This window comes from Triplophysa dalaica, chromosome 22, assembly GCF_015846415.1.
Source record: "Triplophysa dalaica isolate WHDGS20190420 chromosome 22, ASM1584641v1, whole genome shotgun sequence".
NCBI classification, from domain to species: domain Eukaryota; kingdom Metazoa; phylum Chordata; class Actinopteri; order Cypriniformes; family Nemacheilidae; genus Triplophysa; species Triplophysa dalaica.
The window spans coordinates 6,675,654-6,694,017 of NC_079563.1; the positions used below are offsets into that span (position 1 = coordinate 6,675,654).

At 36.8% G+C, this 18,364-nt stretch overlaps 1 protein-coding gene across 1 annotated transcript in view; it reads left to right on the plus strand.

Moving 5' to 3' along the window:
- The window catches only part of cwc27 (CWC27 spliceosome associated cyclophilin), a 35,030-nt gene that overhangs the window by 1,158 nt on the left and 15,508 nt on the right, over window positions 1-18,364 (plus strand). The window contains exons 5-11 of the mRNA XM_056737506.1: window positions 85-183; window positions 263-363; window positions 708-777; window positions 881-960; window positions 1,098-1,134; window positions 1,228-1,373; window positions 13,919-14,019. Coding sequence (XP_056593484.1) covers window positions 85-183; window positions 263-363; window positions 708-777; window positions 881-960; window positions 1,098-1,134; window positions 1,228-1,373; window positions 13,919-14,019 — 634 coding nt within the window. The remainder of the gene's footprint in view (window positions 1-84; window positions 184-262; window positions 364-707; window positions 778-880; window positions 961-1,097; window positions 1,135-1,227; window positions 1,374-13,918; window positions 14,020-18,364) is intronic.

Below are 18,364 nucleotides of genomic sequence, written 5' to 3' on the forward strand. Positions count from 1 at the left end.
CTCTATTCTCTGTCCATTTGTGGAATTCTACATCATTTGTAAGTTCGGTTGGTGAACAGTTTTCTGTTGTGTTTTTGGCTCCAGGTCACAGGAGATACAGTATATAACATGCTGAGGTTAGCAGATGTGGAGTGTGACAAGGATGAACGACCTCTCAACCCACACAAAATTAGATCTTCAGACGTAAGTTTGTTTCTTTCCTGTAAATCTTCTTTGCGATTAAAATGCATCTTATTTATATGAAGTTGTTTGTTTCGTGCAGGTCTTACACAATGCCTTCGATGACATCATACCTCGCGAAATTAAAGCTAAAAAGGAGAAAGGCAAAGACGAAGGAAAGAAATCGCAGTCCAAGGCCACCAAGTATGGCAAACATTAAACATACACTTTTGTTTATTTTTATTTTATTAAACAACATATGTATGTTGTATGTAAAAATGACAAAAACAAATACTTCAACCAGCAATAAAATAGATGGGTATTGATTATTTCTATAAAAGATTTGGTAGGTTTGGGGATAATCGAAAATGGAATGTTATATTATTGGCTAATGATACTTTTTGCCCAAATACCCTTATCGACAAAAAAATCCAATTTGTTTCACAGTACTAAATAATTAAATAGTGTCAGTTTGCTCTTGTGTTTATAAACAATTTTTATTTGATTATTTTTCTTTAATTAAAAACAATTATTTGTTTATTTTCTAGAAATTTCAGTTTGCTGTCATTTGGAGAGGAGGCAGAGGAAGATGAAGAGATGGTTAATCAAGTCAGCCAGGTCACTTAAGCTTTCTAACCAATAGCAAAATTCCTTCATACCCAAAATGATTCATGTGTTTGAAGATGTGTGTCATGGTTCACTAACATGTTCTTTCTTGCAGACCATGAAAGGCAAAAGTAAGAGCAGTCATGACCTGCTGAAAGATGATCCCAAGTTAAGCTCCGTCCCCGTTGTTGACAGGTCAGAAAGAAAAACCCTCAGTCTTCTCATTATCTGTTTTATTTAAATGCCCTTGTCTGTTTTATTATATCAAGAAGGTGGGATTTAAGATATGTGCAAATGTGAATAAAACTATCATTTTTCTTTTTTGTGTAAAGGAAAGACGACGAAAGAGCAGAAGGGGATTCTCTTGAGGTACATCCTTTTAATGTTGTTTTCTGTTTGGTGGTCATTTTATAAATTTCTTCCCTCACACAGTGTTAATGTTTTTGTGTGTGTTCACTGCAGGATACAGATGATGACGTGGAGGAAGAAGCTGATGGTGAAACCGATAGGGAGAAGGTCAAAGAGTACATCTCTAAAAAACTCAAGAAAGAGAAGACGGAGGACAAAACTGAGACCAGTCTTGAACCAGTAAAGAAGACTTCTCGCAGGTACGGCAATGATCTCGCTAAGTTATAATCTAATGATGATGTCCTTTTCTCATAGTGCTAGGATTCAGGATTGAAAAATGCTTTGAATTTTGTGTATTTTTACTTATTGTGTATTTCTCTGAAGTGCTTCATGCACTTCACACAATCACAAGCAAACGTTGATACACAGGTAGTTTTGAACCAAAGTTTCTGTTTTCACCTATTATGATCACGTTTACAAAGCGCAGAACTAGGAAAAACTCCTACATTTTGCAGTTGAAAGTGCACATGATGTTAAATCTTGGAAAAGGAAGTTCACCTTGTTGACAAAACTATTAAAAGATGTAGAATTGGGAACCTCAGCTGTTAATGGATAGAAAGAGCAATGAAGGATTTGTCCACCAGAAGGCACTGTGGTTCTTTGAATATCATGTACTGGCAGAGGATGGAATAACTTTGGCGTTGACAACACTAAATGTTTTCATACTACTGATCTGTGCTGTGGCCTTTAGAAAAAGTAATCAATAATATTTGATTTGAAATATATAGTGTATTACGAGAGGTCTGTTTTATGATTGGTTTCAATCCTTTAATTAACGACTGGCTTCAGATACTTTATATTATCAGTCTGAATTGTTGACAGACATTTTAAATTATATACTCTTTTCAAATTTATACCTTGATTCAATATTGAAACTTTTTATAGTTTTTTTTTTCTACTTGGACAGGAATAAGAAGTTATCAGATTTTATTTGATTTATAGTATGCTGATAGTATTTAAAATGCCATTAAATTGTCAAAAACTTATCCATCTATTCATTCAACCATGTTGTGATTGTAAGTTATAAAGTTTTTGTCTGGGAATTTGATCAAGTTGTTATTGGCAGGCCTGCGATCACTAGTGATCGCATTTTAAAAGAAGCTTGTCTGATGTCTGGACCGCATAGATCCTCACTGCGTCACACCTGTTTTTCTCTTGAATTTCGAAACATTTTTTTGTTCTCAAGTCATGTTGCTGTAAGTTAGGGGTCAGTGTGTTTCGTTCATGTGTTCCATTGACAGATGCAAATCCGTCTCTAGAATTGAAGGCAGGATCATGTTGTCCCCCTGCATGTGCTTGGAGCGGAGCATCCGAGTCCCCTGAGTTTAAGAACATCCACTTTTGGATGGTCCACGATCCAACAGAAAGCAGAGATTTAGATCAAGTTCTATTAGAGAGAGTTTTTGTTAAGGGATATGTTTTTTTGCCAAACCCACTTTAGCAAAGATATGTGCACGTGTCACATATTTCCAATGTTGGTCCAGTAAATAATAATAATAATCAATTAAATTGATGTGATTATGCAAAGTTTTGAAAACCAGCAAAACACATAAAAGAATGCTTAAGTGTGAATACACTGATCAGAATAGTTTGAGTAGTGAGATATGCATGTCATAGCTTCCCTGTAGCTCAGTGGTAAGCATGGCGTTAACTACGCCAAGGTTGTGGGTTTGATCCCAGGGGATTGCACATACTTAGTAACAAATGTATAGGATAATGCAATTTAAGTCGCTGTGGATAAAAGCGTCTGCCAAAATGCATAAATGTAAATGTAATGTTGGGCATGCAGTGACTAATGTTTTAGATGTTCTGACAAAAATCGCAAGCTAATAAGGAGCAATGAAAGAAATATCATGCGCAATCTTCACACTTGTGGCTTGACCATATTCAAATTGGTGGAACGGTTCATGATGATCAGCTCGCCATCCCAAAAATGTTGTTAAGATCAAATTGTTGAAATATCAGACAGAACAACATGTTCAGCGTCTTTAAATCAGCAGAACGATATTCTGTTCAGTAAACTAGACTACCTACGCCTAATACTCCTAATATTGCTAAATGTCAATGACATATGCAGTCAACCGGAACCGAGACTAAAATGCCCTTCACTCCCATTGGATGCACTTCAGTGGACACAGTTCAAGTTCCTTCAAGGTGAAGGAAAAATCTGGCTCCCAAATCAAATGACAGTGGGGGAAAACGTCTCTCTCCTGCCAACCTGGCAACCCCAGCGTTATTTTACGAGAGACACAAGACTGTAATTTTCTGTCTTACATTAGAAAGATTAAATGTAAACATGATTCGGCAATATTTTTGATTAAAAATCTGTTCAAACGTTTTTTTTTTTTTTAGGGCGCTATTGTTTACTTTGCTCCACGCCTAAAGATGCTTAAAATCCTTGCACTTAATGTTCAATCACAAAAACAGAACAAGGTTAAAGGGCTTTGGGTCGGCCGGAAAAAGTTTTGTTTGAGACTGATGCACTCCCAAAAATAGAAGCATATTTAATGGTATAAGCTCAAGAAATTTGTGTGGAACCCAAAAGAAGATGTTTTGAGAAATGTCTCGGTGGCTTTGTGTATACAATGGAAGTCAATGGGGTCCAGCGCTCTTCAAAATATCGTCTTGCGTGTTCTGGAGAAGAAATAAAGTCATGCAAGTTTGAAATGACATGGCGGTGAATAAACGATTAATGAATTTTCATTTTTGGGTGAACTGCTCCTTTAGTACTTCTTCATAAACCTTCATAAAGTTTGCAGTATCACTCTCTGAAGATTAGATTTTGACGCTCTTCAAAGCCTTTTCCACTTCAAACCCACCGTCGCATATACATATCGGTCCATCTCATGTAATCCATGAAACCATCATGTGACCTTTGAAAATTCAGGGATTAACGGATTCATAACATCAGTACTGACTGAGGCTTTAAATGCTGATCCATTCCCCACGTTCCCCCACCCCTTCTGGAAGCACACCTGCCTTATCTCAACATCGGCCGTTACGTGTCTGGATAATTTTCCGATCATAATAAACACACTCTTTTCTTTTTCTACATAATGAAGTAATGGTCAAACCCACAGAGTCTCGCCGCTTTGATTGACAGCTAGCGAAATGCAGAAAGACTGTAGTATATTAACCACAAGCGTAGTGTTTGGCTGCAAGAACTGTAACCCAACGCAGTGGTTTGTCTTGGCCCGAAATCAAAGATTCGGCTGGTAGGTAGAGTATTGGTGCGAGACAAAGAGAGCATTGTTGAGGCCGAGCGCTCTTTCCTGCTAGAAGGCTTTCAGGAGCTTTTAGGTGAAGGGAGAAGCTCTGCTTGCCAGTCACCTGGAAAGGAAGCTCAGGCTGTAGGAAGGATCTGATGTTGCTTGGAATAAAGTCTACGAGGCTCAAGCCGAAATCTAGGTCCTCTGGATCTGTGTCTGCTGCTTAAGATAGTATTTCATTTCCTGGTTGGCTTTCTCGGTTTTTCTTTTACCGAGTGTATTTCAGCACGGTTTAGAAAAAGATGTCCGATGTTCCTTCGCTGATGAAAACATGATTTTTTGAGGGGCTTAAAATCATACAGGATTTTATTGATGGGTGAAATCCAGTTGAATCTGGAACCTACTGTTATGCTGTTTTAAATGAAATGTATAAGGAAACCCCTCGGTTTAAGAACTATTGTATTCAAGATTAAATGTGAGATATTCATGACCAAATATGAAAGCGTAATAGTCAAAAGGATTTTATACTGCAGTAAGTGTAACTTTTGCCTCTATATCGCCATCTCTGCTTGAAATGTAGAACTGCAGAATTATCTTGCTCTGAAATCTTATCATTTTAAAACCGTTTTGAACACTGATTATTTTTATGTATTTTCAACTACGTAATGTTTAAATTTTCGTTCATTTTGAACCAAAATGTTATTTTGGTTAAAAGTGGAGTTTTTACTTTTAGAAAACCGTGTCTTGTCACTCATGTCTGTCGTGGGAGCTTGTTATCACGTCACATAATTACCAGATAGTGGTTATTTGAATTGAGATTTGTCATGGTTATGTTGGTTATGTTTTTTTGTAATACATTATCCAAAAATTATAGCAGCTCTAAGTCTAAGTTTAGTGGTCATACAAAAGTATTTGAAGTAGGCCTACTTTATAATGCAATAACTCCAGTACTTTATTGAATGATGATAATAATAATAATAGTAATAATAGTTATTGGCCATCAGGATCTGTATTTATAAATATAAATGGTTGTGATATGATCATCATGTGAATAAGTGAATCATCAAAAGAGATATAACTGTGAAACTGTGAAAAGAAGCAAAGTAAAAGTGTAATAAACTTGTTCGTTCTTAAAGAAACAGTTCATGGTATTGTATATTTTTCATATAAGCATGACTTTGCTTTAGGACAACAATGAGGTCCAAAATGAAGCGCTATTTAGGGCACTTTAGTGCTTAAATGGAAGATGGAAGAACTGAGATAAAGTCCGGGTGAATCAGAAGTTGCGATCGACTTATTTAGTTTGACTTTTCAAGTGAGAAAAAGAGGTTGTGGCTGATTTATTATACTGAATATGAATTGTAAACTTCAGTGAAAATCTGAAATCTGCAATAACAACAAAAATGATTGACTTAAGCGGGTGAATAATAAACCCCAAAACAGATCATATTTATTAACAAAGTTAATAGAAATATAGGTCGATTTTCATTTCCTACATATGTTTGCGTTTTTCAGTAGAAAATGCATAAAACACTTGCAACGTTTTCAGTCATTTTTATCTGAAGCAAATGATAGTCACCTATAAATGAATGCTATTTATTTAAAGATTACATCCAGACACCCTACCTACCATTCATACAGCCGGAAGGCCCATAATGAGTCGGGTTATAGCCCTTGACATTGTAGTAAGCGTCTCATCCTTGTGACCTTTGACCGGAGTCATTGCTGAACCAAGAGTCTGGATTTACAACCGATAGAATCTACCAAACCATCGAATAACCTTAAGTGCACTTGTGTCATTATCTACCTCTTAAGCTGCTGTGGTCCACAAAACATGATTTTTCACAAATCGTTTGAGGTTAAATTCCCTCAAATCCCTCACAATAGACCCATTTTCTGTAAAGCGAGCCCAAACAGCAACTAAGCGACATAGACTCTTCTTTTTTGGCCACAAGGTGATGGTTTCTAATTGACTGCACTTGTCCGTCTTCTGTCAGAATCTGGCGCTCTATCATCATCTCAAGAAAAGGTTACTCTGATCAGTAAAGCACAGATTGTTTTGTGCGGAAGCCGTATTGGAAAGTCTTGGCAGCTGTGTCGCGGATCTGCAGGTTAACAGATTTCCAGCCCGCTGTAGCATGTTTTCTCTGTATGGGGCAGTCACAGAGATCAGCTCGAGGCGACGGCATGGCACTCGTTCAGCAGAGCGGAGTTGCGAAGAAATGAAACATTTGTGTATTTGTTGAATGAATTTATAGCATTACGTGTTATTGCAAGACAGCGAGTCTATGAAACACTTTTATGTCTTTAAAGGGACAGTTCAACAAAAATGACATTTAAACATTTTTGAACACAGAGAAAGATATTTGGAAGAATGCTTGTAACCAAATCTCAACCCCATTGACTCCCATAGTAGGATAAATTACTTTATCTTTGTTTTTGTTCTGTTGAACACAAAAGAAGATATTTTGAAGAATGTAGGAGAGCAAAACAGTTCTGGGGCACTTTTGACTACTATGGGAGTCAATGGGGGTTGAGATATGTTTGGTTAAAACCATTCTTCCAAATATCTTTTTCTGTGTTCATCAGTTCAAAGACATTTATACACATTTGGAACAACTCAAAGGTGAGTAAATGATGACAGAATTTTCATTTTTGGGTGAAGTATCACTTTTTAAGTGCTTTTTAGAATGGAAAATCCTTGATAATCAAGTGTAATTTCACTTCCAGCAAGTACTCGACATGTTTGTTAACTTAACTTGTGGTGGTACACACGTTCTTGCGGTTTGGGGCTTCAGTTGTGATGAAATTTGTTCATTTGCGAGCAAACCAGCGGTTTCGACTTTGTGGTCGGGAGTTTATGACTTCGTTTTTTTATCATGCACGACAGTGTATATATACAGTGGTACGGTTACAATTTCAACATTTTCTACCACTTAATTTCTTCCAATTCATCATTAATATTTATAACGGCGCTTTCAGTTATTCAATTATTCCGTCTCCTTTCAAAAACGTAGGTAGGCTTCGAATTTGGCTTCGAGAGAAACCTGGAAAACCAATATTCTTAACTATCCTCCTTGAAACGTGATATGGTATTATTATACGCAGACTCTGCTTAAGCAATCTGCGAGACCTTGAAGACGTTAGACCTCTCCATGCAACACTGACATTATACCGCTTGATTATAAAACTCTGAGCCGTGCCTTAAAAAGTCAGAAATCAGTGGAACTGGATGGTATTTCCACTCTCGCATGTGTTTTGGAAAACCGAATCCGAAGCAACCCACCCAAGAGACGTTTTTGGAGGCCGGTGGGGAAGCGAGGGTTAAATGTTCTGATTTATGGGAAGAATTGGTCGGTGGCCAGTCACTTTGTGTGCTTTCTTTATGAAAAGTAAATCATCCAGAGGTCTCCGGGTTTGGCTTATTTGAATTGTCTGAATGAGCGACAATCTCTGGCTGCTCAGGAGAGCCGTGAGTGACGACAAAGTCTTTCCTCCGCTCCTCAGATTTTAAATGTACCCGTCAGGTCACGGCCGGCACCTCTCTCTCCTGGTTTGTGAAATGACAGTCTCTTTGCCGCTGGCAGCCGCAGAGGGTTCGCTTCAATGCCTGGCATTGTACTGGCTGATGGAGGATGTCTGCGGCCCCTGGCAGATGAAGTCGGGAGGCGGTGGGCACGCTTTGGCTCCTCTTCAAAGCTCTCGCTCATTAATAAACTCTCATCCCCTCCTCCTTTTATCACAAGGACACTTTATCACACTGTTCTTTTCTTTTCTTGAGTTAACAAATACCTTTTTATCTCGCTCCGCTGTCTATCAAGGTCGTATCTCTCAGCTATGCCATTTTTTATACAGTTTATCGATTTAATCCAGTGCTGTTTATTAACAGATGCCTTATTTCAGTCAAATTGGTGAGTTTTATACACGGAGGGATTACAATTCTGAAACGCTGCTATTGGAATGCATCTTATCCTGTTAGGATCAGTCCGGCTCTCAAAGACACACAATTGGTTGAGCAAGTTAAATATAGATAACTAATACTATTCAAACAATTCTTTTGATTGAAATCATATAAAATATAAGCCTAAATATAGTAGTTTTTGAAAAGCTTGAACTTGATGAAAATTGGCTAAATAAAGTTATGAGACACCAAACATATTTACTGAAAATAAATGGAAACAAAATAAAATAAAAACAAAAATTATTTTATTTCATTTAAAATCAACTTCAAGTTGAAAACCTCCATAGCAATATAAAAACAATCAAATAAAAAATAAAACACCCAAAGCACATGGCAGTATAACGAATAATAAAACTACCAAAGCACATAACAATATAAAAATAAACAACTAAATAAAACAACAAAAGCACATAACAATATACAAATAAACTACTAAATAAAACAACAAAAGCACATAACAATATAAAAATAAACAACTAAATAAAACAACAAAAGCACATATCAATATAAAAATAAACAACTAAATAAAACAACAAAAGCACATTTCAATATAAAAATAAACTACTAAATAAAACAACAAAAGCACATAACAATATAAAAATAAACAACTAAATAAAACAACAAAAGCACATAACAATATAAAAATAAACAACTAAATAAAACAACAAAAGCACATATCAATATAAAAATAAACAACTAAATAATAAAACAACAAAACCATATACCAATATAAAAAACATATCGATAATTAAATACAAAAATTACTTTTATATCAGTATAAAAATTAAAGTAAAATTAATATGAAATAATATCAAAATAAAAGCCAAAAGAATTAAAAAGTAAAAATACAAACTGACACTAAACTGTTAAAATATATTAAAAAAACAATAATGTGGTTGAGCCAATTCAGTTTTTTTAGGCTGGTTTGGGAGGTCAATATACCAGATACTAAACAAAAGTAATTATTGATAACATCACAACTTTTATGCTTTTCAAGGGAATCAGTTTCTGTATTAGTTATAGTCAACATTAAGTTGGAGACATGGCCTGTGCTCCATTTGGAATTAAATGAATACGGAGGAGGTCGACTCCACCTGAGGAACAAAAGGATATTCTGAGGAATTTGTTGAGCCCTGAGGTGTAAATTAGCAGGTGTTCCTCTCTCTCTTTGCATTTTTCTTGGCTTTCTCCACTGTTGCCAGCAATCTGGCTGAGGGGCCCATTGTGTTGCCGTCTCCTAGGATATGCCTCTCTTGTTTGGTAAATGGTAGCATGTCAAGGCAAGTAAAATTATCACTTAGTTGGAGGTACTTCCCCATATATCCTGCCCATTTCCGACCAAGGGTCAACATATGACTCTAATAGATAACTTTTCACTCTTGTGGAAGCTGTTGAAATGAAATGTTCCTTTGTTCATTCAAGAGAATTACATTCACAGCAGAAACAAACATCAAAATAATGGTAGGCTTAAATTTGAAAGTGCTACATAATGCCATATATAAAACATTTTGTCTGTATGGTTTCATGAAGAAGATGTTGAACAAAAGGTTTATTGTATTGCAAAAGGGTTGTTTGTACTACAAAAAGGTTAGAAAGAAATCGTTGTAGCACCTTTACGTTTAAGAGTAAAACATTTACATTTATTTATTTGGCAGAAGCTTTTATCCCAGTTACAAGTTGAAGTACATATAACATTTTGTCAACCGCTAAACAGTACCGTTAGTTTGCGAAAATGATTTATTCTACTATTTTTACATCGCATTCATCACTGTACCATGGAACTATGCAATATTTTTATTTATTTTGTTCACAACCACCAGTTCTTTTTTTTCCATGAAACTTATAATTATGATTTCACTTTCTATTGGATTTGGAAGGACATGAGGAAATGAGGACAGAAGTTTCATTTTGCGTAAGTGTTCTGTTAATGGTCATGTTTTTGCAATTTTACGAACATCTCTGACAACGTTTGTAAGTTAGTATTATACAATTGAATTACTGTCAGTTTCAAATTAAATGATCATAAAATTCACATACATGTTTTTTTTTATGTTTGCCAGTTGAAAATCGTTTATAATATGTGACGATTGGAGCCGGTTGAGAAGTTATTTGAATCACAATACATGTTTTAAACAGCAGGGGCCGCTGTGTTTACTTCAAACTTTGAAAACGTGGATATGCTGATTTTTCTTCAATGTAAAAGAAAGCACAGACAAAGCTTTATTAGATTATTATACCAAAGAAACTTTTGTATTATTCATTTTTGTTTGATTTGGAATTTGTTTTAAAATTTCAGTTTAGTTTTGCTATTTGACAAAAAAATACAGCATACAGCAAAGTGTAGCATTTTCGAAATAATTAAAGGGCAGGTCATTTCTAATTTGTCTTAACTCATTTTGTAAAAATAAACCGTAAATAAATAGGATCGTGAGATCAGGATCGTGAATCGCATCGTGAGCTGAGTGAATCGTTCCAACCCCTAACTAACGCTCTGCTTTTGATTCCAAAGTTTTAGGGATTTTGGACGCCAAAACGTTGCAGCATGTTGATGAAATCACTTTCATAAAGACCTTCTACACGGTCACACTCTGATGCCTTACTTTCCATCTCCAAGAATGTTGGTAACAATTGTCGGACATCCGAGAGATTCTAGCAGAGGAATATAAAGGAACTTTTAGAGAAAGTTGTGTGTTTGCTCAGAGGAGTAGATGGAACAAAGACGGTCATTGTTGGAGATGGCTCATGTGTATCTGGGCTTGAGGCCCGGGCTCAGCAGCTTACCTGCTTTGTGGCCAGGTAAGAACCTGGATTCAAAACAGAGCTGTCAGGTCCTATGAAAATATTATTATAGCCCAATAGAAGATGCTGTCTCTGGAGCTGCCAGAAACTGTAGTTGGGGGCAGTGTTTGCACGTGTAGGCAACTTTCTCTCGCAGAAACGAAGCCTGGTAGTTTATCTTTGTGGACCTCACACCTTGCAAGTATGTGTCTGCCTCTGCCTGTCCTTATCAGCTGTCCTGTGACATCTGCTTCTATTGTCTGAACAAAAGACATGGCTGTTCATTCATCTCAGCTGCAAGAACAGCGCAAACGTATTCGATTCTTTTGGACATTTTGTACTTTATTTATAGGCTGGTACATTTATTTGTCACTTACTTAATAACAGGAAGTTATCTGGATGCCTTTTTGTTTATCAGAAAGAGGATTTACGTGCATTGCTTGATAGTGGACCTCAATGGACTCCAAATGGTTGAAGGTCCAGTTTCAGTTTCAGTGCAGCTTCAAAGGACTTTAAACCATACCAGAAAATTAAAAAAGGTCTTATCTAGCGAAACGATCGGCCATTTAAAAAATATATATATATTTACTTTATATACATAAATGCTTGCCTTGTTCTGTTCTGCGATGCACGTTCATGACTTTACCAAATACTTAAAGCTTTCCTGTAGCTCAGTGGTAAGAGCATTGCGTTAACAACACAATGTTGTGGGTTCGATCCCAGGGGATTGTAAATACCTATGTAAAATATATAGGATAAAGCAATATAAGTCGCTTTGGATAAAAGCGTCTGCCAAATGCATAAATGTAAATGTAATAACTTTGAAAAGGTCACACTTGACGTAGGCGGAAGTACCGAGTCAGTGTTTACAAGTTGAACATGTAAGTTTTCAACACAATTACGTATTACGTGAAGTCATGAACGCGCATCGCAGAACAGAGCAAAGCTAACATTTGTGTTTATAAAACATATAAATATTTATGTTTTTGCTAGATAAGACCTTTATGTATAGTTTAAAGCCCTTTGAAGCTGCACTGAAACTGTCATTTTGACCTTCAACCATTTGGAGTCCATTGAGGTCCACTATATGGAGAATAATCCGGGAATGTTTTCATCAAAAACCTTCATTGCTTTTCGACTAAAGAAAAAAAACATCAACATCTCGGATGACATGGGGGTGAGTAAATTATCATGAAAATTTCATTTGAAAGTGAACTACTCCTTTAAGTGATCATGGTGCTTTAGGGATTCCAACCTTTCTGTTTTCAACCAAGAGGAATGGTCAACCCCAAAACAAACATTTTGTCATGTTTAACATTTATGCATTTGGCAGATGCTTTTATCCAAAGCGTCTTGCATTGCATTGTACTATACATTTGTTTCTGACTATATCCAATCCCTGGGATCGAACCCATGACCTAGGCGTTGGTAGCGCCATGCTCTAACCACTGAACCTCAGGAAAGCTATTCATTGTAAATAACTGTTCTCATTATTTCAAGACTATACGGCTTTCATTTCTTTAAAACACAAATAAATTTTGCAGAATGTTCACACTGCAATGTCAAAATGTCTTGTTATTCCCATCCACTCTTAAATTCGCCCTAATATCATTCCAATCCCGTATGACGTTATTTCTTCTGCAGAACACAAAATAAGATATTTTTGAAGAATGTTGACCAAAAAACTAGAGCACATTGACTTCCATAATGTGGACGCAAAACCACATTATACCAAGATATTCTCAAAATATCTACTTTTGTGTTCCACAGAAAGAGAGAAAGAGTCATATTCAGGACTCGAACGACCTGAGGGTGAATACGTGATTTGTTTTTATTTTGGGCTGAACTATCCCTTTAAGGCCTATTCATTGCAACACGTATAATAAATTGCGACAAGACAGGTTTTTTTTGCAAACGAGAAATACTACTTGGACATCAGTAACTCTTGTCATCATCAATTGTTCATCAATCCACATGCACAAATTGGGCCAAATGGTTTTCAAATGTTAATCATACCGAAGTTCACGTGAACCGTAAACCAGACCCCCATTTTTAAGCTGATTTGGGCTGTACCGAGGTTCGTTTTTGTTGCCAGTTTAAGATCACCGATCAGGTTCACAGCCATAAAGATCAGAATAAGGCCTCACCGCACGATCCGTGGGACTAAACCGTGCAAATTCAGCGTCTTTTCTTGAGTTGCCAGAACCTCTGGTTGATTTGGAAGCCACGCTGGACCTTTGATCTTACAAGGCGCCACACAATTTATTAGAGTTTTACACGTCTCATGCCCTTATTTGTTCCTGACACATGTTGGAAGGCTGCGTTTAAGATAATGGTTGCCTTTATTACTATTTATTGTGAACACAGAATTCTGCTCGGATTGTTAAATGAGACTCTAATGGTCGGGAAACCCTAAACTGTGGAGTTGTTGATGTCATTAAATGAATGCAATCCACGCCAACGTGCCTTTAATGCAACTTTTCATTTCGTCCGCCTTTTTGCATATGATGATGTTTCTTTGTATATGAAATTCATATGTTATAAATATTCATGGTTTTATGTTTAAAATTAGCATTAGCATTTTGGTCTACGTTATAACTGCATTGGTAATTATGCACGTCATATTATCTCTCATCTGTCCTCATCTAAATGATTTGTTTCAGATTGAAGTAAAGTATCTTCATGTGTAAAAATGCTACGCGTGTTTTTCCTGCCATAACACGCGTGACTTATCGTGAATGTTTTCTTTCCAAGAGTGAAAATGAACTCCAGCTCTCTGTTGAATGGTTTTCCACAGTGATGAATTGCGAAAAGAAGCTCGCCAGCTGAAGAAAGACTTACTCGCAATCAAGCAAAGAAGAGAAGAGGGTTTTAAGGAGGAGGAGAAACGGAGCGAGGGTGAGTGTCAGCATCACATGATCACCGCTGCTGGTAATGACACAGTTTAAATGAAGCGGATATATAATTGAATTTTAACGCATGAGTAAATTAAGTCTTTTAACCTTTCCTGCTAGCTTTTTTGAGATGTTTTTAACAAGCTTTCTATTTGTCGCTTTTACAATAAGGTTCAGTTTGTAACCATATAAAACAATCTTTTTCCCTTATGATACTCATTTTAATCCCTGTATACGTTTCTTGACAAGTCTCTAGATGTTGTAAAATAGTGCGTGACATGGCAGAACTTTCTTTTGTATTTAGTCTTGGCAAGAAAGTTTATGAGATTATCTGTTAGCACAAGTTCTAGCAATAAAGTTAAAGTGTTGTTTGTAATACAATAAATGAAAGTCATGTCTGACTCGGAGCAGTTTGACAACATTCCCTTCTAATATTTACTATGACCATAGAAATGTGTCTCCCGGTGGACCAGAGCAAATGTTTTTCATTTTACACTCCCTAATATGTGCACATACTTGTCATTAGTTCCCGAACAGTCTGAAATCTGTTTGTAAAGACACTGACAATTTAATTTCACTGTCGAAAGAGCACAGAAATGTAAGGAAACATACATAGTCAGACCTAGAATTTCACAATGGACCTTTTTAATACGGGGGAATTGAACACCGGAAGTGCTTGTTGAAGCATTGAATCATTTTTCTGGTTACGTTTATTACAGTAGGCTGCAGTAATCGCCAATTTGACCAAATGCCTCTTACAATGAGTATCCGCAAAGTTATTACAAAAGACACAAATTTTTTTGAGACAGGAGAAGAGATATTTTGATGATTACTGTGAACACATTTTTACAAACTCAACCGAATTTTGAAGCGGGCGTAACACCAAGGTTTCTTTCAATCTCATAATTATCTTTAGTAGTAGTATTGCATACTTCGTATCTTCGAAGAGTATTTAGTTTGATCACATCTATAAAAGATAGATACAGCTTTACGACTGTTTCCGAAAACATACGGCGCGTGCGGGGGGATGGGTAGGCATCCCTGTTTTTTAAGGGGCTCAGTCCACTTGTTTGGTGTACACAAAGGTTCGGATGCCCAGTGTAAACACAGCCTTTTGATTACTATTTGTTAGATTATGGTTTGCTAAATTTCATCAACATTGGTTTATTAGACCATTGCTTTATTTATTGCACCGCACTGTATTCTGCCTCTTTCTGTGTTTTATTTGTCTTTTCTCATGTAAAGCTGCTTGGAAAAAAAATGCATTGTTAAAAACACCAAATATAAAAAAAATGAATTGAATGGAATAAATTATATTTATTTATGGAAAAAAATATGTTCTGATGACTTAAACATTGCATACAATACTAGAACTATTCAATTAATCATTTTGCTCATCATTAGATTAACTAGCACAATTTATATAATAATTGTAAATAATTTCATTGCCTTCATAGCTTTGTTGTGTATGTTGTTGAAAAGACTGCAAATGCTTTCATGAAGCTATTACATTAAAAGCATATTTTAGGCACACTTAGTTAGTACATTAGCCTATTCCTTGAGTGTAGTTGTCGGCAAGACGGAAATTTAATCACACCCGTGTGTGACTCTGAACAATTGTGTGTATAAATAAGTTGCGAAAAATAACTCTATCTAACATTTGTCGCGAGCAGCTTGAGATACGGAGTCTCTGTGTGTGTGTGTGTATGTGTGTGTGTGCGTGCGTGAGAGCGCTCTGACTGAAGACCGACGATTCAAGTTCTTTATGCTTTAAAATGGCTTTTATTTTTGAAATGGCGTAACTTAAAATGACGTGAAAAACGCCAGCTCGATCCATTACAAGAAACGCGTGTGCAGTGTGCTGCTCGCTTGCAGAGCAAAATCATTTTTATACTTTGGATGTGAATTATATCTACATGATACTAATGCGTAAATCCTGCGGAACCTGCAGGAAACCCGCAAAGCTGCTCCGCAATTCAGGCACTAATTATATTGAAGTGTTTTGCATGTTTTGTGTAGTGGATTGTGATTTATTTCAACGTCCGATGCTGCCTTACCTCAGAGAGCATGAACCCGAAAAAGCTTCAGTTAGTAAGTGCTTTCGGTTGAGAGTGAAAGCCTCCCGGGTTGATTGACCGGACTCGTGACTTAGTCCCAACCAATCAGAGGGGCTGTGGGCGGGCATTACTCTAGGCAACAAACTAGAGTGACGTGTTACGACTAATCCGTGTTCTCACTAAATCCTTGGCTGCATCAGAGCCAAATAGCGCATTTCAAAATTAAACGACTTTATCGGCAAATCGGCTTTAAAAATGACCGATATCGATTATCGGCTAAATCCTTAATATCGACGCCGATAATCGGTCAGTTCGATAATCGGTCGACCACTAATTCCTTCATGTTTCTCAATATTATGCAAAGCACGTCAACGTTCACAGTGAAGCCCTGTGGTTGAGTCATTTTATGTGTCTCAAACCCTGCAGTTTTGGGCTCTCCGGTGTTTGGTGTACTTCCTGTGAGGATTGCTGCATGGAAGAGGTTTGCTCAGACGAACCTTTGACCTCTGCGGAGGGTTGCAATGGCCCTGTTGTATATCAACGTCTTCACATTGTGTGTTCTCAGGAGGCAAAGGTGTGTCCCCTCACCCTAGTCATTTTTAATGCCTAGCAAACATTCTGTCTGGAATGTGGTATGTACACTTGTAGTAGCCGTAGCATGTTTGAGGACCGTTTTTTACTCGTTAAAGAGAAAGAATTTCAAAGTGATGAGACAAATATTTTCAGGGTTGTACGAAGTAATGTAGCATACCGGCAGAAACGATTAGACCAGGAATTTATAGACTAAAGGGATAGTTCAACCAATATGTAATCTATTATGATTCCATTTAAAACCTGTTATGACACTTCCTTCTGTGGAACACAAAAGGTGATATTTTGAGAAATGTCACAGAGCTTTAGTGTACATATAATGGAAGTCAATAAGAGACAATATTGTTTGGGTGCCAACTTCCTTAAAAATATCTTCTTTTGTGTTCCGCAGAAGAAGTTTCTAAAAACAAATGATTGGCTTTTCAATTGCTGCTCTTTCAGTTTCTTGACACAAGCACTTCAATTGTGCTAGCATGGTGTTGACAATACCCACATTTTTGTGGGAAATGTGGAAAGACCGGCACTTTGTGTACGCAACAGAATTTTAAATAAATAAAGATGGAAGTGTTACAAATTGCAATGTTGAAAGAGACATGGTGTATTTTTAAGACTGTCAGTTTTGAGGTTTGGGCAGCTTTCGTGGTCACTGTAAAAGATTTTCTTTGCCAAGCTGCTGAAGACATTTTCAAGGCGTTGTGAAAGTACAGTGATATTTGTGCGCGTGTGTGTGTTTATTTATTTACTAGAATGCAAGTCATTTAGCAGGAGTTCGGATGGTTTGCGCACGTTTTACTTGGACGCGACTTTTACTTTTTGGATAGTCAGGAGTCTATGGAGCGTGTGGAATGGGCATGTTCACCATGTACTTAGCAAAAGCTTTCAAAATTCCAAGAAAAACCAAGAGAATGGAAAGCATCACTGGCTTGGATTGTGATTTCTCTGTTGATCAATCAAATATAAGAATGTTTTAAAACTACACACAAAAATATAACAATGCAATATTTTTTTTTTTAATTGACCTTTTCTTTTTGTCAATTTGTCAGGTTCATTCTAGTATTAACCACAACCTAATATAAGGAATCAAAACTACTGGATTGGCAGTCATTGCATTTTAAACCTACTTCCAGCTAAAGTGAAAGTTGCTTTTCTTGCCATTTGTTCCACCCCCTAATCTCAATGTTTGGGTTTGGGTTCTCTGGTGTTCATATGTCCACAGAGGCAACTTCAAGCTTTGTTTTCAGTCCCAAAAGCAAATACATTCCTGCCCTCTCTTTAATAAAGCAGCCCGCTCGCTTGGCATCTGGTATCTTATTTAAGAAAGAAGCCAATTGTCTCCTCCGCAATTGGCCGAGCCAACTAGAAGACATTTGTACCGTTTTTGAATTATTATTTTCGACAGACATCTCTTCAATTTTCAAGACATAAATTATAGCATGTTCGTCTGGTCTGGTTTTCTCTTTCTTGGCACGCATGTCATTCACGAGAGCCAAAAATAAGAGAAACATGCTAAAAACGCTGTCTGTTTTCTACCCACCCTAAATGATGTGGCAACATTCTTTCTACCACTCGGAGTTATTTATACAGGTTATGCCTGTGTGCACAGGGTGTTTTATTTCAATGGAGCCTTGTCAGTCAAACCCGGTGATGTGGAAGAGAATTGTGAGGGGGTAATCTTAGCTTAACCCTTTTTATATCAATGCC